This window comes from Callospermophilus lateralis, chromosome 4 (genome assembly GCF_048772815.1).
Source record: "Callospermophilus lateralis isolate mCalLat2 chromosome 4, mCalLat2.hap1, whole genome shotgun sequence".
In the NCBI taxonomy this organism is placed as follows: domain Eukaryota; kingdom Metazoa; phylum Chordata; class Mammalia; order Rodentia; family Sciuridae; genus Callospermophilus; species Callospermophilus lateralis.
Genome location: NC_135308.1, coordinates 66,484,698 through 66,507,902, shown reverse-complemented (window position 1 = coordinate 66,507,902; position 23,205 = coordinate 66,484,698). Strand labels below are relative to the sequence as shown.

At 52.4% G+C, this 23,205-nt stretch overlaps 1 protein-coding gene across 1 annotated transcript in view; it reads left to right on the top strand.

Annotated features, from left to right (window-relative positions):
• Cacna2d4 (calcium voltage-gated channel auxiliary subunit alpha2delta 4) overlaps positions 1–23,205 on the top strand; it is a 104,277-nt gene that overhangs the window by 72,536 nt on the left and 8,536 nt on the right. The window contains exons 27-29 of the mRNA XM_076855282.1: positions 15,045–15,106; positions 16,694–16,738; positions 16,974–17,036. Of these exons, the coding sequence (XP_076711397.1) occupies positions 15,045–15,106; positions 16,694–16,738; positions 16,974–17,036 (170 nt within the window). The remainder of the gene's footprint in view (positions 1–15,044; positions 15,107–16,693; positions 16,739–16,973; positions 17,037–23,205) is intronic.

Below are 23,205 nucleotides of genomic sequence, written 5' to 3'. Positions count from 1 at the left end.
CTTGACCAAGAGTCCTCAGACCTGGCTCCAGGTTGGAGGATGCAGGAACTGCCACCTGAACTCCCTCCCCAATGTCCCCACCCAGCTTCTCCTTGCTTCTTCTTGATTCCTCTCTGGAATGGTGACCTCTAAAATGTTTTCATTACAATATGGTCTCCTCTGTCTGGGCTTTCCCACATCACAGGTAGGGAAACTGAGGCCCATCTCTCCTAGGTGAGCAGAGTGAGGTTTCAGGGTACAGTGCCCACCTACGCTGCTTGCTTCCCTCCCTCCAGTCCCGATCTCACCAGTGCCCCCACCCCACCCCACCTCTACTTACCATGGCTCAGGGAGACAGAGGCCAGATCCTTTGCGGTGTTTGCTGGCAGGTCAGGTGAGAGCCGTTGGGTGGCCCTGCTTCCGCTTCCACAGTCGCCTTGGGGGGAATTGCAATGCTCCCTCTTCCGCCAGCCAGTCTATAATAAGACTCATCAGCTCAGGGGTTCATGCTGCAACAGCTGCTGGCACAGGAGAGACAGGGCCACGGAGGAGAGGGTGAGATCACCAAGGGCTGGGAAGAGGCCAGGTGTGCAGAGAGCAGCTTGCTTTTCTAGGGGGAAAAGGAGGCACTCAGTCACCCTTTCTAGGGTCTGCCCCAACCCTGTGTCTCCTAAATGGAACACAGGCCTCCTCTGCATTCCCACTTCCGTCTGGATGTGGCCAAGAGCTGTTACAAGGGAGGCCAGAGCCTCCACCCTGCTAGCCCCATCAGAGGTGACATCTCCCAACTGGTGGTAGGGACCAGGATGGGGCTTGGCTGTGAAGACTGTGTCAACACCCCAGTCCCCTCTGGGTGCCCAAAGGGCACAGTTGTGTCAGGCTCCCAAAGTTTGACCTTCCTTGTTTGCCAAATTCAGCATCTTTGGTAATTCCTGTTTGCAGCCTCCCCCTCCCGCCTCCCGTAGGCTGGTTTAATTCTGGGAGCCTGAGAGCCAATGGCAGAGGAGATGATAGCTGAGGAGGTGGAAGGAGCCGTCAGGACGCTGGCTTGCCGTGCTCAGCTTGGAAGCATGCTGAGGGTTCCCCTCAGGCATTAGGATCTCGCTGAGGCTCCTATTGCCTTTCCCCTCCACCCTGTCCCCCAACCCTCTTTCTTCCTCCTCTGGTGGTCCTCAGGAGGCCTCCACTGTGGCCTGTGGCTTATGTGGCCTGGTGGTGTGGCAGCTTCTCAGGAATTAGCAGCCCTCCGTGTCAGTCTGGGCTTTGTCTTTGCCCCCACTTCCTCCATATAGTGAGGACCAGTTTGTGAAGGGCTGGGCAGAGGCTGGCAGAGTGGCTCACCTATAGCTTGTTGTGGGCTGTGGGAGCAGCTCGTCTTCACACTGCTCTTTGAGTGGGTCCTGTGCACTCAACAGGCGGAGCAGCCAGGTTGTCATTCTCCAGCTGCTCTCAGGGCAGGTGCCTGTAGGCTCCTGGCTCAGTTGCACAAGTGCTGAGGCTCTGTGAATCCCGTCTGGCTACTCCCTCAAACAAACTGCTTACACTCTACACATCTCTGTTTCCTTAACTCTAAAAGCCATGAACATGACACTTAGTGGGTAGAATTTAAGAGTTAACACAGACTAAGTACACAACACCTTGGACTGGAGCCATGATGGGTGTGAGGAAACATGCCTTCCTCACTGGGAGGGATCAGCAGCAGGTCCACAGGACACCTCTCTTCCCTGGTCCCAGTAACCTCACATTCTGGGTTATTTCTTATTCCTAAGCACATGGCACCTGAGCTTGTCCTGGGGCTGTGCGCTGTCACATGATGCTGAATGTGTGTCAGACTCACACCACAGACCTGCCTTCACAGGTGGCAATACCCATCCCCACTGTGTCCCTCAAGCCCTGCCCTTCAGAACACCAACCAAGAACTTTGCAGCATCTGTGAAATAGTAGGCAGGACAGTGGCCACTTGGGGTACAAACGTGATGACCAACTTGCCCAAGGTCACATAGTATGTCAGGAACTGGATTGCAGGCTTCTGAGTCAGGCTGCTCAACCACTCCCTGGTGACTGTCACCCAGCAATGGCCCTCACGGGGAGATGCTTATGTGTGCATAGAGTGGGCCGCGCACCCACAGGCCTCTCAGACACGTGTTTGGAGCTCCGTCCACAGCACGTGGTGCAAACACACACAGACAGTGCGGTTGGGCATGTGTTAACATGCATGCCTGCACAGGTGCACGCACATGTGCAACCAAACACATGCACACACATACACACATGCAGGCCTGGCTGGCACGGTTCCAGCACATCTCCTCATGCCAACACTCGGGCAGCAGAGCAAGATGCCTCCCTGAGTGCCCTTAGCAGGCAGATGTACAGGGACACTGCCAGCCTGGAAGCAAGATCTGGAGAGACCCCCCTCCTCCACCCAGGACAGTCCCTAACCCAGGACATTCTCCATGCACAGCCCCTTATGGGGGGCTGGAGACCCCAGTCCAGCTTCTGTCCCCACTTCTTCTGATTTTCTGAGGGAAACAGGCTGTGGAGAAAAGTCTCCCACTACACTCAGTCCTGACTTCTGCCTGAGGCTCCTACCCTCCCCCAGCAGGCTCCTCTTTCCCACCTGACTCTGCTCTGGGTCACCCCAACAAATGAGCCCCAGGGTTGACCTGCAAAGAGGCATTCAGCGGAGAAGGGCCCTTAAGTACAGGGTCTGATGCCCATCCCCAGCCTTGAACAGTTGCCCATGCACAAACCAGGGTAAGCAAGTCTCACACACAGACCCTTGTCACTGCCTGGCAGGACACTGTGTGTGCTTTGGAGAAATGTGAACTAAACAAGCTCCCTGATCTATGAGGACACACACTGTGCTCTCCAGGTAGTCGATCCTGCTTTTAGGGAGGACTTTTTCTGGACTCCAGAACCTTCCTGACCCACAGGGAAATATGGGGGGGAACTAGCATTTCCTAGACCCTTGATCCTCTGCCCACCCACACACCTCCAAGCAAAGGACCCCTTTCTGCCCCCAGAAGATCAGAGTCTCCTCGGGAAAGGGGTGACCTAATTGCAAGGCTGGAGAACAGCTGTAGCAGGAGGTGCTGGCCGACTGCTGGAATAAATTAACAGCCTTTGAGGGGAGTCCCAACCTGGAGTGGGGAATGGAGGACAGAAAAGCACTAGGGTCCTGCCAGAAAGACCCCTTCTCTCAGTTTCACTAGGACCTATTCTGACTGCTCGCCTGGGTTTTGTCTCAGGGACAGACCAGAAGGAAGGGGCTGGGACCCAGGAGGGTCCCTGGGACTCCCTCACTAGGCTCCTGATTTGAGAATATGGGGCTGAAAACCCCAAAAGCCCCCAAGAAACATGGGGCTTTGGCTCTAACCCCTTGCTACTCAAAGTGTGCTCCATGGATCTACAGCATTAGTCTAGCCTGGAAGTCTAGAAATACAGAATCTCAGATCCCACCCAGGCAGATGGGATGAGAATCTGCATTTTAACAAGATCCCAGGCAATTTGTATGCATAGTTAAGCATATTTAAGTTTGAGGAGTATTAGGCTGGTACCTCCCAGACAGGGACAAACAGCCACCTGGGAAATAATGCTGGTCTGCAACTGAGGCCAGATACCAGCCAGGAATAGCATGGGCCTTAGTAAATTTGGAGGACCCACCAGGCCTGGGCCGGGGCCAGGGCTCCGACTTTTGTATCTCTTCCAAGAAGCCTTTGCCCAGAGAGAGACACTGGCCACAGTCAAAAACCTACCTAGAGTTCTTAATGCTCATACAACTCTGGTTATTATCATTAACACCATTTTGTAGATAGGGAAAACTGAGGCACAGGAAATTAAGTGGACTTGAGCCCATGGTAGGTGTGAGGAAACATTTACCTAAGCTTAGGGACTTAGGTATGGGAGAATACCGCTCCGTGCCTGAGCCATCTGGTGACAAAGTTACTGACTCAGTTGCCCTTATAAGCTCCTACGTTCATCCTGTTCTTCAACCTCTCACATGTGGAGGCTTCTGGTGGAGAAAGGTAGAGACAGGAACAGGGAAATGTGTGCAGAACTTTACCTTTTACCTGGCATTTCCTCATCCACTGTCTCAGTGGAGCTGAGTGGGTCCCCATCCTCTCCATGGAGAAACAAGCTCTGTGACTTGCTGGACTGAGATGCAAGCCGCATCTCCTCTGCCAACCTCCCCTCTTTCAGTAGTGACACAGGTGTGGTGACAAGTCCTGGGAGCCCAAGATCCTTCTGGCCAGGGTTGGGTGCTGAGGTAGGGGCGGGGGGTGGGCTGGAAGCTCGGGGGACGCCAGCGCTGGGGGAGGTAGTGAGGCAGCAGGAGAAGCAGAAGGCTCCACGTGCTCCAGCCGACTGAGTGGGCTGCTGCATCCAGGAGACTTGGAGGGCGGGAGCTGCTTCCCCCTGGAGCAATTGCCTCAGCTACCACCACTGCCCCTCCCCCAGCTTGGAGCAGTCTGCCAGCACTCATTCACTACAGAGGGACAGGGTTAGGGTGGCAGGGGTGCACCAGCCCCTTTCATTTCTCCTACACATGAAAAGTAACCCTCCAGGTGGGGTTGGCTCAGACAGCTAGAAACCAACCAACTCACCCCAGGCCTTGTGTCCTTGCCCTTTCTCTGAGCATCTCTGTCATCATCCTCAAGGCAAGTGTCCAAGTCATACAGTCATTGTGCCCCTCGGGTCTCTTGGGAAGTGTGTGGGCCTTGCTGTGTTCTCCCTTCCCTGATATCACCACTAGATCAGGGGTCAAATGTCAAGGACTTGGGACAAGACCTATGCACCCCCTCATAATAAGGGACCCACTGAACTCAGGAGCAAAAAGGGTCTTCAGAGTCTCCTCCACCACACCCTTTGTTCGCAGAGGCAGAGGTTCCAGAGCTAGTGAGAGGCAGAGGGCCATGAGCCTGCAAGGGCAGCGCCTACCCATCCCCCAGAGGGCTGCAAGGGAGCCTGGGCAGCAGGCTTGAGCCCTGTGCAGAGATGGCATGGGTTTCTCTATGGTTGGGACAGTAGGGAAGCTGCAAGTGTCATTTAGGCTGCTGCCACCTGTCTGGCCATCAGGCCCTTCTAGGAAACATTCCAGATCTCTTCCATGCCCATCACCCCCTAACACACACTGCCCAGGCAGCAAGGAAGCTGGTTCTAAAACAATCTCTATATTTGTAGTTGGAACAGATACAGACCTTCCTAGTTCATTTCAGAACACCTGCCCCCTTCTCACTCCCAGCTTCCTGCACCAGCATTTCCTTGTCAAAATTCTCTATCCCAAAAGGGCACCCTGGGGAGTAGAACGGGGAAGCCCCCTGAGTCACCCCTCTCCTCTATAATGAATGAGCTGGAGTCTGTTGAAGCCCTAGAGCCAGCTCCTGCCATTGGCTGCCTGTGGTCCCAAGCAGGGGGCAGGGGAAATATGACCTGGGGTTAGAAGGAGGGAGACCCATAGAGGGGACACACTGCCTCTGACCAGACCCCTCCTCTCCCCACCCACAGAACTCCCCAACACCCCCAGTCATTGCATAAACACCCCTCCTCCACACCCTCCTCCACAGCACCGCCCCCCATGTGGCCTCTTGGCCCTGGTGCCTGGGAAATGGGAACAGGGTTGGCTTGCCCTGGGCCCCAGACCCTGCTTCTAGCCAAACCCCAAAGAAACCAGATCGGTTGCTTAAGAAACCTCCCTCCTTCTCTTGCCGCCCCCAGGCCTGGCTTTCCTGGGCTCCCTCTTTTGGCGGTGCCAGAGACTTTCTGCCAGTGGAGAGGTGGGGGTGGGAAGAGCTGGGCTCTTCTTGGCGGCACCTAAGCTGCTGTTGGGTTTCCCTACCAGCTGGACTTCCCCCGCCCCTCACCACGTGTTCTGCTCCCTCCCCTCCCCCACCTGCTGTAGTTATCTAAGCTGCAGCCCTGTCAATCTGAGTCACACGAGGCAATGCCCAACAAGCCCTGACAGCCTGGTGCCAACATCACCACTGCCACCCCTAGAAATGCAGACAGCTGGGGGTGAGGGGCAGAGCAGCCAATTGGAACCCAGCCCCAGATCTGCCATGCAGGGATTTGAACTGCAGATTTCTGGTCAGAAGCCAGCAGTATTGAAATGGGCCTCAGGGGTACTGAGAATCGCTGTTCTGCTCCAAGTCTAAGTATCCATGCCTCTGAGAACCAGGCAGCCAGGTAGACACAGCCTGACTGCACACAGTCCTCCTAAGGCACCTGATCTTTCTGCAGCAAAAGGCAGGCATGCAGCCATGGGACTCCAGGTGGGTTCTCACAGCCCAGCTCCCTGTCTGACGCTCAGGTGGGATAGAAGCAGTACCCAAGCTTGCAAGGAAGGGCTGTAAGATCACTCCCCCTTGTCCACTTCCAGCCACACCCCCACCAGCGAGGCCTCACCCATGCCTACGTGGACTAGTGTCCAGTTGGGGAAGTCCCCCTTTGCACCCTTGTCCAAGGACAGCCACCTGAAGGCCAGAAACCCAAGGCTCAAGGCAACCTGTAAAGGGGCACTGGTCCTGCGGTCTATTCCCATGCCTCACTCAGAGTGGTCCTCCACCCTGCTACCCTCCACTTCCTCTACCAGCCTGTCACCAGCACCTAACTGCCGTCCCACCCCTCTTCCCATAGCACTCAAGTTCCTTGGGGCTGCCGGTAAGGAACCGGGCATGCAGACAGCACAAGGCTCTTGGCTGCTGCTCCTCGTGCTGCAGGGACCGGTTTCTATGCCACCCAGGGTTGTCATCTGGCACCAGCACTGCCCTCCTCCCCCTTTCCCTTCCCCCCTGCCCCCTTTTCTGGAAGAATGCACAGCTCAAGTCCCCAACACTGTGGGGTCGGAGTTCCCAGTGTTCTGTACCTTTGGGATGCCTAGGTGTCTGGTTCTGAGCAGCTTCCCCAGCCCCAGCAAGTGCCCCAGGCAGGAGGCACCCGCTGCTAATTGTGCAGAGCCAAGAGACCCAGCAAAGATGGTCCCCAGTTCGCATGCCCAACCAACATGCAACCCCCACGACCCCCATTCCTTCCAACCAGGTACTCACACTCACCTTTCTTCACTGGGACCCTAAGCCCCTTAGATCAGGTAGCTCTAAATCCAGACACGAGCGCCAAGCAGAGCCTGGTGGGTTCCGGATGCAGAGTCCCGGAGTCCGGGAGCCGGCAGCTGGCACGCAGCACCCAGCACCGGCGGCGGAGTGCCCGTGGCACTGCGTTGAGAGGGGATGGGGCTGTTGGGTCAATAACAAACTGAGAAAGAAAGAGGGAGGGACAGAGGAAGACAGATAAGAGAGGGGGAAGTGAGGGGAGAGGGAGGAGAGCGCGCGCCTGTGCGCAGAGCAGAGAGCCGGAGCAATGGAGTGACAGCTGGGGGTACATCTGTGATGACAGCGGCAGCGGCACACACAGGCGCGCGCGCCCAAGCGCTCACGGCCGCGAGGGCAGCGCTCACCCTTGCAATGCTCACATTTCAGTGGAAAAAAAAAGCGCCTGTGGATTAATCGTTTCCAACTCCGGGGAGGAGGAAATCTGTTTTATCATGTACCTCCATTTTCCTTCCCAGGGCTCCTCCCGGCTGTCCCTCGTCCCTGGATGCTCCTTTCTTCTGTCTGTCCCTCCTCTTTCCCCTTTGATTTGGCGAAAGAGGGGCAAGACCCAGACGACAAAACCAGTGGATTGACTTTGGTCCCTGAGGCCTCCTACGAAGCTGGTTCTGTCTGCTGTTTCAAAGTCAAACAGGGCAGTGTCTCCCATCCTGCCTGTGGGAGAAGGAAAAACCCACCCCTTAGCTCAAAGACTGATTCATTCTGTGAGGACCACTGAGGGTGCCTGGGGATTCTGAGGCACCAGAGGGCCTTCCACAGTGGGCTGCTGAGCCCCACAAAGCCAGAGGTCATATGGCCACACAGAGGTCAGAGAGTTTCAAAGCTATGTCCACCCAGGCCAGGACTACACCAGAGCAGGCAGGCTGGGGACCTTGGGGACTGGCTGGACAGAGCATTCAGGGAACCAGAGGCAAGTTTAGTCCCTGGGCTTTTACCCTGCTCCTCAAGGGTCCTTGCTCTTTATTTCTTTAATATTTTTTATTGTTTCTTTCTGACTATACCTAACTATCAGATTCATTTTGACAGAATTTAAAAAGCATGGAATATAATTTGACCAAATTCAGTCCCCAGTATTTCCCCTTTCCTCTCCCTCCTCCTTACCCTGTTCCTTTCCCACTGATCTTTCTGCTATTTACTTTTAGATTTATTTTTTTTTCTTTTTGGTTGGTGTCTTGTGGATATACATGATGGTGAGATTCACTGTGGTGTATTCATGTATGTGCATAGGAAAGTTAGTGAGATTCATTCCTCTGTTCTTCCCTTATCCAATCTCAGTCCATCTAGTCCACTGGTCTTCCTTCCTTCTGAAACCCCCTCCCCTGCCCTTTACCCTTTCTCTCCCCCCCCCGCCCCAACCTCTCTCTCTCTCTCTCTCTCTCTCTCTTTCTCCTCCTTATTTTGGGCTAGCTTCATGCTAAGTGGACTAAGCCAGATTCAAAAAGCCAACGGTGGAATGTTTTCTCCAATATGTGGAAGCTAGTTCTTGCTCTTATCCAAAAAGGGGGAGGCCTGCAAAGGGAATAGATGGTAATTCAAGAGCTCAGAGGCCTCTCTCCTAAACAATCAGGACAAAGCAAGTCAGAGAAACTGATATTCCAAGAAGAGGAAGGTGGCTGATCTAAAGGCAAAACCAGAAGAGGAGCCAAGACCTACTTCCCAGCTGGAGCACGGACCCCCAGTTCTCTGAGAGCCTCCTGGCCAGCAGATGGCTCAGCATGGGGCATATGAGTATCCCCATACTCTTCTTTTGTTTCACCATTAGGACTGGGGCTGTGGGTCGAAGACCCTCCTTAACTCAGGATGCCGCACACAATGCTCCTACACCTTTTTTTCTGTCCCCTCTGTCAGGTAACTCCAGGAAGCAGAGGCAGGGCTATGGAGGAGTGGAGAACCTCCTTCACTTCCGGGGAAGTCCCTGCCTCTCACCCTGCACAGGTGTCCCAGGCATCCTGCCCTTCAAGCAAGGCAGGCTCCCATCTCCCCCAAACAGCCCCCATCTCCCCACCTCAGGAAAGCACTGAGCTACAGTGCTCTTCCTGCCAGGGGCAGCTCCTTTCTTAAAACCTCAACCAGAATGTCACCTCTGCTACCAAGTGTCCCTGCTGGTTTCACAGGTCTCAACCTTCTTCTCTCATCTATGGCATTTTCTCCAGGCCACCCTTCTCTTTTGTTCTTTTTCTTTGGGGTTCTTTTTAGTTATACATGTAGTAGAATTCACTCTGATATAATTATCCAAGCATGGAATACATCTTATTCTAATTAGGACCCCATTTTTGTGGATATATGTGATGGTGGGAGTTACTATGGTGTGTTCACAAGAAAGTACACAAGAAAATACCTTCACATTCATCCCCCTGCCTTCCATTTTCCTCTCTCCCCTCCCTTCCCTTCATTTCCCTTTGTCCAACCTACTGAACATCTCTCTTCCCCTCTCCCCCTTTACTGTGGTCCGCTTCCACGTTATCGAGAGGAAGTTGTGAGGTGGCTTTCTGTGGGTGGTTTCTTCTCCTTCCTGTATTGTGTCCTGTTCCAGAAGAGGGATCCTGCCTCCCCCAGTCCATGTCCATGCCAGCACCTTCTTGTCAACTGCTCTTACTGTCCAGTAGCTGTTGGCTAGGTGATTGGCTCCGCGGCCCTGGGTCTCCTCATTCCTGTCCGATGGAATGAGCAGGTGGACTGAGGTCTTTGGTCTGCCCTGGCCCCAGCATTCTGTGACACAGGTATTCACTGTGCACCTGCCGGCTCAGGGTTATAGAAGGCGAGCCCCTCCCACCCCACCACCCAGGTCTAGTTGACCCCACAGGTTGGGTTAAGAGGATGAAGCTCAGAGCAGATGCAAGAGCCAGGAGGGAAGAGGGTGAGTCTCTGACTTTTGGAGACCATGGCCCTCCACAAGGGTCATTCTGCACACGTGAACCATGTATGCACCCGTGTGTGGTCATGTCTGCATACACGTGCATGGTCATGTGTGGGTCATGCCCATGTGTGGGTGGGGCTGTTTTGTTCTCCTGTCCTCATGATGAAGAAGCACTGAGTGCCAGCCAGGACATGGAGCAAAGACACACAGCTTGACAGGCCGTCTGCTGCCGATGGCCTTATTGAGGTGATTTGCTAGGTTGCAAGCAGGGCTGAGGCGCAAGAGCAGCACCTTGGAGAGACAGCAAGAGAGGGAAGGCAGGAGGCTGGGCGGGGAGGGGATCCAGGCAGACTGGGGCAGGAGGCTGGGATCTGTCCTCTATCAGGCTATGGCCAATTCCCTGAGAACCAAGGTCAAGGTCCAGGTCTAAAACAGGAGCCACCAGGCATAGGCTCAGAGAAGGTCTCTTCCTACCACCCTGGGGGAAGCCACCTGGAAAGGTCTAGAACTCCGTGTTTTCCCTCACCAAGAGTTCTGCACTCCTCTGCAAACACAGGAACAGCCCAACTCCTGCAGGCTAGCGGGAGGCTCCTAGGGTGGTCTTCTTCCCAGGTGAGGCTTCAGCAAGGACAGAGAGGACTGAGCTCTCTCTGGGCCTGGGAAGGAAAAGCACCATGTGGTATGAAACAGGGTTGGAACAGAAGGATTTGAAATGACTAGAGGCTGAGGCAGGAGGACGGAAGGTTTGAGGTCAGCTCCTGCAATTTAAGGCCCTAAGCAATTTAGCAAGAACCTACCTCGAGACAAAAAATTAAAAGAGGTATAGATAGTTAAGTGCCCTTGGGTTCAATCTCTAGTACCAAAAAAAGAAGAAGAATTTGAAATCATTAAAGGGAAGGCATGCACACCCATGAGCATGGCAGAGCTGATCCATTGCCAAAGAGATTTCCATGTTCCCTAATCACTATCTTCCCTTATCTTCTCTCCTCTATACCAAGTCTTGTTTTCAGCATCTTATAGTTCTTACCAGGAGGAAGTTGTTCTTCATGTCTCACTTAAATCTCCCATTTCATAGTGGATTGCCTCCAAGAAGAAATTCTGAGCACAGCTAAATCTTCAAGATGACAAGTCCATTATCAGCAACAGGGCAGGGCTCAGCAGGGAGGAGGGAGGTCCTGAACCTCAGAGATAAGGGACAGTGAGTCTAGTAGAATTTTGCTTCCAGTCAAGCAGGTGACTCAATTTGATTTTATGTATTTAGCCCAAGAAATATATATGGATCCCCACTATGTGACAGGTATTGTACTAGGTGCTCAGAAGGAACTCAATCCTTTTTGCCTGCTGTTAGCCCCATTCCAATGGGAGGTGAGACAGACAAAAACAGATAAATTATGCCATTGAGAAATAGAAAGAATGACAAGACAGAGGATGAATGGTGAAGGGAAGTACTGCTCTATCTGAGGAGGTCAGGGAGGGCTATGCCGGGAGATGATGTTTGAGCGCAGATCTGATGATAAGAAGCCAGCCATGTAGAGTTCAAGGGGAATGGCATTCCGAGGAAAAGGAAGAGTTGATGCAAATGCCCTGGCGTGGGAATAATGTCAACATGTTTGAGGAAGAAAGTGATTCAGGCTGAAATCAGAGACCCCCGCCCCCCGCAAGGCTGGCGCATGTAGGATCTTGTAGACCACATTACACAGTAGTTTAGATTTTGTTTTAGGGACAACGGAAGCCATTTAAGCAAAGGAGTGGTACAATTTGATCTTCAGAAAGATCACTCTCATGGCTAGGTGGAGAGTGGATCACGGAGAGGCCAGAGTGGGAAGCAGGGAGACTTCTTAAAAGCCTATTGCATTAATCCAAGCAGGAGAGAGATTGGCTTGGCCAACGGTGGTAACGGTGGAGGTAGGGAGATGGAACCACAGGGTTCCGGAACACAGTCAGCTGAACTTGGGTAAACTGAGGGAAAAGGATTAGGTTGAGAATGTGTTTTGAAATGGCAAAGTCCCGAGGAGGACCAGGGCTTGGAAGGAAAGCCTGGAGTTTGTTTCTGAGCATGTCAAGGTTGAAATGCCCATGGGTGACCCAGGGGGAGATAACATGTCAGGAGGCAGTTGGAATGTCCTGAATTTTGCGAAGGTTTCCCAGGTGCCAATGACACAGAGCTTGCTTTGGAGCTGATGGTCCAGCTCAGGAGATGGAACCTGGTGGGGAGAACCTGCTCTGTGCTCCATTCCCCACATTTCTGCCCATGAACCCTCAAAACCTGACCTTCATTTGGGAAGAATTGGCCCCCATCTTCTCCAGGCTCCTTGTATTAAAGTCATAAAACTTCTTTCAGCTCAGAAACCTCGTGATTCCGCAAGACTTGGCCCTGAGCCACCTGGGGATAAAGGCAGAGTCTCATTCCAGGAATAATCTGCGACCTCTTTGACCACAGAGTCAAGGATGGGGTCAAATATGCTTCCTTGTTTTAAGCATTGGTACAATTCCCCTCTGACAAAGTGTGGAAGGGTCATCATCTTTCACTCAGCCTGTTTCTACAGGAGAAAGAAATCTGTGCAAACGAACATCAAGAGGAGAGGGAGGGCTGCAGCCTTAGGGAGACATGTGAGTGGCAGGAGGGCCCAAGCATCCCTCACCTGCTGGGGTGTACCCCATCTGCGTCCTTTGTCATTGCCATGAGCCAACAAGTGGGTCCCCCATCCCTTCATGCCCAGTCCTGTCAGCCACCTGGACCTTGAAGCAACAAAGAAGTCCCTAAAGAACTCAGATGCTCCCACATCACAGGACCTGTCCAAGTTGGCTAGCCAGGAGCGGCCACAAGACTGCCTGGGATTCAGGGGAGCAGAGGGGCCTCTCGGGACATTGGTTTCTTCACCTGCAGATTCAGATTAGCTCTGGCACCACATTGTCCAACAAGATGGCCATCAACTTCATGTGGCTTCTTACATAGACATAAATTAAAATTAAATAACATTTTAAAAATTCACATCCTTGGTCTCACTAGACACATTTCAAGTTCTCAGGAAGGAAGCTTGTCTCCCGTTTGGGACAGCACCTCCATCATCTTAGAAAGCCCCATTACACAAGGATGCTTCTGAACAAAATATAGTTCCCAAAATATAGTCACAGGAGCTGCAGTGCAGCATCACCTGGGAACACTCTAGAAATGCAAATTCTCAAGTGCCCCCTGACCCCAGACCTCCCAAATGAGAACTCTGAGATGGGGCTTATCAAGCCTTCCAGATGATTCTGATGCACACTGAAGTTTGAAGAACGAGGCTCCAGTCTGGAATAGAGGACTCACCCATCATCTCACTTGATCTCATTCTGCTTTTCTAGGGTAACAATAATCATGACTCATTTTACACCTGAAGAAACAAATCCAGAGATCACAAGCCCTGGAAAATTCAGCCTAGAACTCTGGCCCCTTGACCTTTCCCTGGCCGCTCCCCCACCCCATCATCATATTCCTCTGGACTCTTTCCAGACTGAAGATCAAATTGAGGCAACTCTGCACCTTGTGCAGTACTGGAACGCTAGCATTGTGGACTGAGGAACTGAGGAACTCAAGGTGATGGTGATGGAAAATCTCTCCCATGGCCACCGGGTTCACTTGAGAATTTCTCATGCATGTGGCATAATGGTTGAGAACCCAGATCCATGTGCACTTTACAGAGAAGAAATACAAAGCTCAGAGTGGAAGAGAAACTTGCCCCTTCTCTGCAGCCCGGTCTTGACTGTCAGGACTGGAATCCAGGTGCTGAGAGTAGAGAGGTCAAGAACCCAACCCGAGGGACAGCTGGGCATGGTGGTGCCCGCCTGTAATTCCAGCAGCTTTGGAGGCTGAATATGAGTTTGAGGTCAGCCTCAGCAACTGATCAAGGCCCAAGCAATTTAGTGAGACCCTGTCTCTAAATAAAATATTTTTAAAAGGCTGGGGATATGACTCAGTAGTTAAGTGTCCCTGGGTTCAATCCCTGGTATCAAAAAAAAAAAAAAAAAAAAAAAAAAAACCCAAAAAAAACAACTTAGAGACAGACCCAGGTTAGAGCCCTGGTTCTGTCCTTTTCTAGCTGGGTGACCCAGGCAAGTGATATAACTGCTGCAAAAACCTCTGTTTCCTCTGCTTGGAATGTCAGAGTAACAGTCCAGGTCTGCTGGAGGGATTAAAGAAGCTTATGCCTGTAAAGTGTCTGACGCATCCTAAGCACCCAAGTCATTTTTATATTGTTATGCCAGACACCAAGAAGTTGTCCTACTTTTTAAATTCTTTTTCTGTTCAGTAGAACCTGACTTTTCTGTCTATTCTTTGGCCCCAAGTTTTCCTGGAGCTCTTTGTCCTGGATTTCTCTGACTGTGTGAGCAGCTGCTTGGGTTCTCCAAGCCGGCCTGGGAATCAAAGAGACAGGGGTGGCCCCGGTACAAGGTGTCATCAAAGGAGTAATATTTGTGCACTGACAGCATCTCTGGTTTCCTGGGAACTGCCTGCAAAGCTGGGTAAATCTGATCAGGATTTTCTGCAAGGAGAGTTTTTATCCAATATGGTGAAAATTCTGAGCAGGAATTAGATGTAAGAGGTTGTCAAACCAGGAGTAAGAGCTAAGTAACCTTGTGAGGTGCCCAACGCAGAATGGACGTGAATCCCAGTCTCACTTTGCCGCATTGGGTCTCATGATCTTGCACAATTGGCTTGGTCTCTCTGGCCTCCGTTGTTCCATCTGTGAGAAGGGGGGGTAAAGTTCCCAGGGACATGAGGACAAGTCTGTCCCTTCTGTTCTCTGGACTCTTGGAGCCTCGTCTCTCTCCTCTTGGGACATATTCTGGTATTGTTCTTCCCATGGGAAGATAGACACTGCCAGCCTGTCTTCTTTTCTCCCCCCACCCCTCCCACTCCCCAAGAGCCTCAGATTCACACTCTGCCGTCTGACTCAGCCCTCCATCCGTTCCCTGCCTGCCCGGGTGCTATCCCCCCCTCAGTTCCTGCTGATGCGTCTTCTCTAACTTGATTCTATTTTTTTCTCTCATTCTCTTCCCTCCCACCACCCCCTCCCCAAAAACACCCCCCTGGCCTTGCCCCCCTTCTTCCTGCCTCCCTGCAGCGGTGGGAATCCAAATGAAGGTGGAATTCCTCCAGCGCCAGTTCTGGGCAGCCACAGAGCAGGTAGGTGACCGCTCCTGGCCAGGTCAGGGATAGACAACAAGCTCTCCCATGAGGCAGGGCTCTGCCTCTCACCCGCCACCTGGACTCTTCCTCAGCCCCATCAGGAGCCACCATGGGGTGCCTCCCGGATCCTTCCTTCTCTGCTCCCTGTGGCTCCCCCATGTGCAGACCAGGCCTCCAACTCTGTTCCCTCCTCACCCCAGTGCTGTCTCCCAGCGCAGACCATGGCACCCTCTGCTGCCCCAGAGCCTCACAGCCCTGCCCACCCTGCGCTGTCCTCCTCCCTTGCAAGGCCCAGACCCACTGCTGTCTAGGCCCCTGAGAAGCCAGATGCCTGCTGGCCTTGCTCTCCACCTGCCCTCCCCTCTGCCCCGCAGAGCGCCTGGCCTCAGCCTCTCTGGGCTCCCCAGTCGGCCTTTACCCATTCCTCCTGTGTGAGGCTCCTCTGCTCCCCACTCACTGGCTACTGTGGCCCACCTTGGGCAAGTTTGGGGAGAGCCACCCAGAGACCCAGGGCCACATGGAGCCATCCCAGGAGGCTTCCAGCAATGCCACCAACCCTCTCCCCTCACCAAGCACAGGAGACCTGTGGGCTGCAGGGACCAAGGCCACCTTAGAAGAGCCTGCCCGCTGGCCTGGGCAGCTGCCAGCCAGCAAGGGTCTGCTACTCAGTGCCACACACCTACCACACACACACACCTACCACACACACACACCACACACACACACCTACCACACACACACCTACCACACACACACCGTCCTGCACACCACACACACACCTACTACACACACACACCTACCACACACACACACCACACACACACCTACCACACACACACCTACCACACACACACCTACCACACACACACACACCTACCACACACACACACCTACCACACACCCCTACCACACACACACACCTACCACACACACACCACACACACACACACACACACCACACACACACACACCACACACACACACACCACACACACACCTACCACACACACCTACCACACACACACACCACACACACACCTACCACACACACACCTACCACACACACACCATCCTACGCACCACACACATGCCACTCATAGACCCTCTCCATGCAATAAACACACCACACACAGCACGCACCACATGTATACCACACACGCATGCTCTTACACACCCCACACATGCCAAACGTAGACCCTCCATATACAACACACATGCCACACACACAGAGACACACACACACACATACACACACAGTATCGTACAGACACACATATGATGCATACATAGCACACGTACACTACACACAGCATGCTCATATACACACACGTAGACCCTCCACATAACACACATACTGTATACACACCTCACAATAAACACTCTACATAGACATGCACACACACCACAATATCCTATAGACACACTTCTACCTCTCTCCATATAGCCACACACCACAAATGAACCATATACAATATTCACAAACATACCTATCATGCACACATACACGCACACCCACCACATATGTACAACACACACACACACACACAGTTGTTTGCCACTCGCAGTTTCTCTTCTTCCTTCCAGTGCAGTGCTATGGGTGAGCCATGCCCAAAGAGCTGCGGGGACAGTGTAAGTTCTTCCCAGGTGAAGAGGGTGGGGTGGGAGCTGTGGCCCTCCTCAGGTGCCCTCCATGGGCTGGCTTCCCTCTGTCCCAAGTGCCCTCCTTCCTTCCCAGCAGTGCTGGGCTTCAAAGGGGTAATCTTTTCATCCAACACGGAACCAGCCTTCCCAAACCCAAAGGACGGGCAGGAGGAGGAGGTCTGTGGCAGGGTCGGCCATGACCTCCCTTCCGGACTGCCCCCAGGACCTGGACTGCTTCGTCGTGGACAACAATGGCTTCATTCTGATCTCGGAGAGGTCGCAGGAGGTGGGTTTCTGGGGAGCTAGACCTGGGGAGAAAGGGCAGGAGGAAGAATCAAGACCACGAGTCGTCGCCTCAGCCCAAGAGAGGGCTATGGACCCTGCCTCTGAGGGAACTGGGGAGTAGGGTCTGAAGGGCACGGTTCTCCTGAACCCAGAGTCAACACAGTGAGATGACAACACTTGGAGCACTTCCCACTCAGGTGGTCAAAGCAAATATTACTTCTTTATTTCATCTGTAACTTACCTGGCCTCCACTGGTTAGGAGGGAAAGTGTTGCCACCACACAGGGATGAGACAGCTCATGAAAGCACCACTCGGGGCTTGCGGGCGGCACTGCACCATGTTTTCTTTTTTTAGTTGTAGATGGACACAGTGTCTTTATTTTATTTGCTTATTTTTTATGAGGTGCTGAGGATCAAACCCAGTGCCTCACACATGCTAGGTGAGCACTCTCCCACGGACCCACACTCCAGCCCATGCACCGTGTTTTCTGAGGGTCCTTCATCCACAGTTCTAAGCATTCCTCTGCTCACCATCTCAATCCCCATCCTTCCTCCACCCTTTCCACCACCATGGCCCCAGAAGGACTCGGCCTCCCCACCCGGCATTCTTCTCCTTTCTGGACTTCCTTTCTAGAAAATTCTATTCTAGACATCAAACCTGATCCTTAATTTGTTATGGGGGAAGCAAGGAAATGGGCATGGTCCTTTCTTGCCCAACAGCCTGCCTTGCACCCCTCAATCCTCCCTGTGGCCGTGGACCACTCCCTGGACCCTGCATGCGTTCACAAAGGCATATTTGCTGAACCCCAAATTGGGTCCCCAAATTAAATATTTATTTATTCAGGAATCAAAGTGAAAAAGAAGACTATTCAAACCTGAACCAAATCTGAATATATTCACCTGAAGTCTTTCCTTGAACCAAGCCCAGAAGTATCCAAATGGCCTCTAACTGAACCTCAGTGGAAGGGATATGGTGTTTGGTTCAGCACAGGGTTTGCCACTTATTCAAAACATGATTTGGGCAAGCAACTTCCATTATCTGTGCCTCAGTTTCCCCCTCAGAAAAATCAGGGTAATGCCTATGGTCCTCTTGAGCCTGATTCTGGGTGCTGGGTACTGGCAGAGCTGCAGGAATTGGAGATGTTGCTGACCCAGGTTAGGGCTGAGGCCATCTCTCTGCCCCTCGAGGCAGCCGTCTGGCCCCACTGGAAGGGGGCTTAAGCCCAAAGAAGGTGTCAGAATATGGCAGGAACCAGAGCCAGAGCATCCGAAGGAGACTGAGAAAAGTGTCAACTGAGGAAGAGGAGAAGCCCAAGGGTCTTAGAATCTGATTCCTTAAGGATAGTTTTTAAATGGCCTTTAGCAGCAAGAGTAGTAGAGAGAAATGTGGTTTCCTTGGCTTTCCCCTGGCTGGGGTGGGGCTGGGCCCATGATAGGGATGTTTCGCAGGACCCCTGCTGCTCATTAGGACCCCTGCTGCTCCCCTGGCCACCTCCCTCTGCCTGCCCTTCTTTCCCCTTTTCCTTTTCATGCCTCTTTTTGGCCACGGGGCTCTTCCCTGGCCTGAGCACCAGTCCATATTGGTATTTCCCACTTGCTCTGACAAAAAAATGGATGGTGACGGAAGTCAAAACCAAGTGGTTAGAACAAGGCTTGGGACCATCTGATGCCTTCAGTCATTCATGTTCTGTTCCCTGCTGCCTGGGCAATCCAGAGCGACCCTGTAGGTTCTGTGGTACTGGCTTTCGAGGGCCCGAGGATCAAGCCTGGGCCTAAAGAGTTTCAGAGGGTGAAGCCAAGCTGGGACATTGGGATGGAAGGGTGGCAAGAACAGGAGAGGAGGGCCACGTCGCAGAGACTGTGCTGGGCCAGCGACGTTCTCTGTAAAGGGACAGATAGTTCACATTTGGGGACCACTTAGCTCCGCTCGTGCAGGGAGACAGCAGCCACAGGCACGTAACAAATGAATGTGGCGTTGTTCCAATAAAATCTTATCCTAGACACTGAAATTCAAATTTCACATAATTTCCATGTGTCATGAAATGTTATTAATCTTTTGATTTTTTAAGAACCATTGAAAATAAACCATTCTTAGATCAAGGACCCACAGAAGCCAGCAGTGAGCCAAGTTTGTCCCTTGGGCCCTCATAGGCCAACCCCTGATCTAAAGGCTGCAGGGACCTCCCAGCTAGGCTCTGAAGAGGACACTGCCCAACCCTGGGGCCCACCTCAAGAGACACTGGCAGGGGCAGAGACACTTCAGCTCACTTGCACAGCTGCTGTTCCCCCAAGGTTGTTAGCCTGAAGCCCTCTCAGCTCCCGGCCATGCAAGTCCCTCCACAGGGTAGCTTACACAGCAGAGCAGCCCCTTTATTCAGAGCAACAAGTGGATGAGCCTGATGGGGGGGAGGGTTGCAACAGAGGAGCCACTTGCCTTTGAAACATGATCTCAGAAATGACATCCCATCACTCTCCCATCTTCTATTAGCTAGAAGTCAGTTGCTAAGTCCAGGGTACACTCAACCTCATGTACAGGCGCGACTACCAGGAAGCTGGGGTCACTGTGAACCATTTCAGAATCTTCCACCACAGACTCCTACCCCCTACCAAACCTACCCCTCCCCCCAAACACAAACAAGCCCCTCCTCAATTCACCCCCTCCTCCCAACTCCTCCCCACTCCTCCCCACTTATCCCTAGAACTCTGAGCACAGTTGGAAGACCGCGCATCAGTGGCTGGGAGCTTGCCTGAGGGCCCCACCCCAGACCCAGGGACTTGTTCAGACAATCTGTGCTTTAAGGAGCTCGCCAGGGAGTGAATCGGAGCTGGATTAGATTTCAGAAGCAGTGCCCAGGCAGCTGCAAGCTGCTGTGGCTGGGGCTTTTCGGCTGGCTGCTCCTGCCTTCCTGGCTGGGTAACGTGCCAGGAGTTTCAGGCTGCCCCTTGTCCCTGCCAAGGTCCATCAGGGGCTTGGGGAGCTAAGCCTGTTGCTGCTTTAGGTGCAAAAGCCCTTCCTAAAGTCCTGCCTAGCCCTTCCTCATCCTGGGTGCTCCTGTCCCAGGGCAGCCATCTGCAGTCTGCCCACCAACCCAGGGGAGTGACTCGAGGCTCTCTCCTGTTCCTGGTGGAGTTCCAGGCCAGCTATCAGTAGGCCTCTCCAGGCTCAGGGCTCATTCTTTTATTAAAGGACCAGGAATGACAGGATTACAGTCCTCAATTTGGAGTCTAGAGACAGAGGCACATGACTGGGCCAGGGGAGTGCCAGGGGCTCTGTGAAGCATCATAATGCTTCCAGGATCTGTCACCAGAGCCTGGGACTCAGATTCCTATCATTTATTTGCGAACCACACTCATCCACAGAACTTTCAAAATGGTCCTCACAGGGCAACAAAGTCTAACAATGGGGTGCTTCATTCCAGCACCTTCCTCTGAGGGACCTGTGCTGTCCTCCTTCCCTCCCTGGCACCTTCTGCCACCACAGATGTGCCTGTCCTGGCCTGGGCTCCCCCTCTCCTTCCCTGTTCCACAGTCCCCCCCACCGCCTCTGAGTCTTTGGGGCTCCCCTGTACTCAGCAGCAGCCCCCACACACCCCACTACCCCCAGCTTCCCAAATGGCCCTGCCCCACCAAATGCTTCAGAAGTAAAACCCTGCAACCTCCCGACTAGGCAGAGGCAGGCTCTCTGGTGACCCGAGGCAGTTATCAAGGGACTCTAAGCTCAGCTCAGCTGCCAGATGAGGAAGGGAGTGAAGGACAATAATCCCTGTGGAAGCCAGGCACAGTGGTTTCCCATGCGGTGACACATCTGACCCTCACACCCCTTAAGAGGATACTTGTCCCCATTTTTGAAGAAGAAACTGAGGCTGTCCCTGGGTATAAGGAGGACATGTGGCATTTTTTCCATTCTATCACTAGAGTTGAGACTACCCTTTCTCCCTGGGGACAGGGGACATATGAACAACAGCCTCACACGACAGGGAAATTAGCCCAGGTCCAGGGGCAACCACCCAACCAGCAGGAATCTAATTAGTTCTGCTTCTTTGCTGCCTAAAGCCCATCTGCTTCCTGCTCCAGGTTCCTGGGTGGTACCTCAAAGGACCTCACCTCCCTCCCAAACTCCCTCCCAGACTCGCTGCAGACTTAAACTCAGGGAGCCCCAGGCCCTTTAGATGCATCGGCCCGTGGACTATGACTTATGCATGTGTTACCCCCCGGGAAAGAGGCACCACTGGGCAGCCAGACCCCTCTACAGGGTTGTGCTGTGGGTGCAGCTCCATATTCCACCCCAAGTCCTGAATTGCAAGGTACTCAAAGTCGAAGTGGCACTAATTCACTCCAACAAAAATGAAAAGAAACTACCAGTTAGGAAGTGTGTTCTGCAGTCAAGAATAGAGTCCCCACTGCAGTGGCTTAGGCAAAGCACTGGTTGATTCTTCTCAGAAGACTCAATGAAGCTCCTAGCATGGCTTCCTGGAGTCCCCAGCTGTTCCCACCCTCAAGAGGACAACATTGCTAGGGAAGGTACTGTCTTCTAGTCCATTTCCCAGATAAAGGGGAGTATAACTGGGGGGTTGAGTCAGTGGGGGGCAGTGCCTCTCTGCAGAGTCCTCTCCCTTTAAGTGGATTCCGGAAGTCCTTCTTGTGACTGCTCATGTTCCATTGGCCAGACCTCAGTGCAGGGGCTTCTGGGAAATGTAGTTCTTTTAGCTGAGCACATAGCTAGCATTGTTAAAGTCTGGCTACCTTACTAAATAAGGAGAAGAAAATGGACACCTTCTGCTGAATGACATATTCTGGGAAACAGAATTGTTTATTTGCAGAGGTGGATACATTTTTTCCAATGTCCAGGATACATTGGTCAGAGACCTGGCTTCTCAGAAAAAAATGTTTGAACAACTGGTTACTGATGAATAAGCCTAGAATTAGGAAAGAGACTAAGATAGGCTTGTAGTAATTTTGGCCAGCCTCATCAGGAGCCTGGTCTCCACCCCACTACCCTGTCCCAGGAAGCAGGAGACTCAGGTCATTCATTCATTCCCTCTCATTCCTTCAGCAAATATGGATAATAAACATAAAGCCCCTGCAGGCTGGGGAGGGAGGTCAGAGGTGGCTCTCTGCCCTAGGATCTTGCTGTCCAGTGATGGAGGTTTGATGCACACACAGTAACTAGAGTAGAAAAGAGCAAACCCAGCTGAGAGGACACTCAAGCTGGAGGGATCGGGAAGAACTTCAGCTGGCCTTACTGCTGGATCTTGAAGGGCAGCAGGATTTGGATGCCTCTTGCCTTCCCATGTGTTTGTCCCTGGAATTCCCTTGATTCCTCTCTGCTGTCCCCTGCTTTATCCACTTCCTCTTCAGTGATGCCTGTCCCCATCAGGCCTCCTAATCTGAACAAAAGGACACTCACTTGTTTATACCACCACCGGAGGCACTGGTCATCAGCTGTCCTGTGTGACAGCATATGTGCCCTTGTCTGTCCAAACTGGTCTGTGCTCTTGGTTATTGTCCATTTCTTTCATTTTTGCATTGTACCCCCCTGATGAGTAAGCATCTTGTGACTGAAAGGTGGTCAGGCATTCAGGCCAAGAGACAGCAGAGCTCAGGCAAGTCTTTGCCTCCAGCTCTAGTTTTTCTCCGGTTTGCTTCTGTCATTAACCTGTCAGCTTCTGAGATCATGATTTTGGCATTCATTTTCAGTGGCTTGTATCATTACATGTTAATTTTATAAGTGAGTTATTTCCAAACAAAGAATACCATAGAAACTGGGTATGGCAGCACATACCTGTAGTCTCCCCAATTTGGGAGGCTGAGGCAGGAGATCGCAAGTTCAAGGCCAGCCAGGGTAACTTAATGAGACCCTGTCCCAAAATTAAAAAAAAAAAAAAATTAAAAATTAAATGGCTGGAACAGTAGCTCAGTGGGAGAGTACCTTGGCTTCAATACCCAGTACCAAAAAAAAGAAAAAAGAAAGAAAGAGAATAAAGAAAAAGAGAGGAAGAAGAAAGGAAGGAAGGAGGGAAGGAAGAAAGGCAGGCAAGCAGGCTGGCTGGCTATAGGATGCAAGGGCTATATTTTCTTATTTATTTCCAATTTACAAAATGACATTTCCTGACCTTATCCCAGTTTTCAAAGTGGGCCCATTTGCAGGTTGAACATTAAGGGAGCATCCCT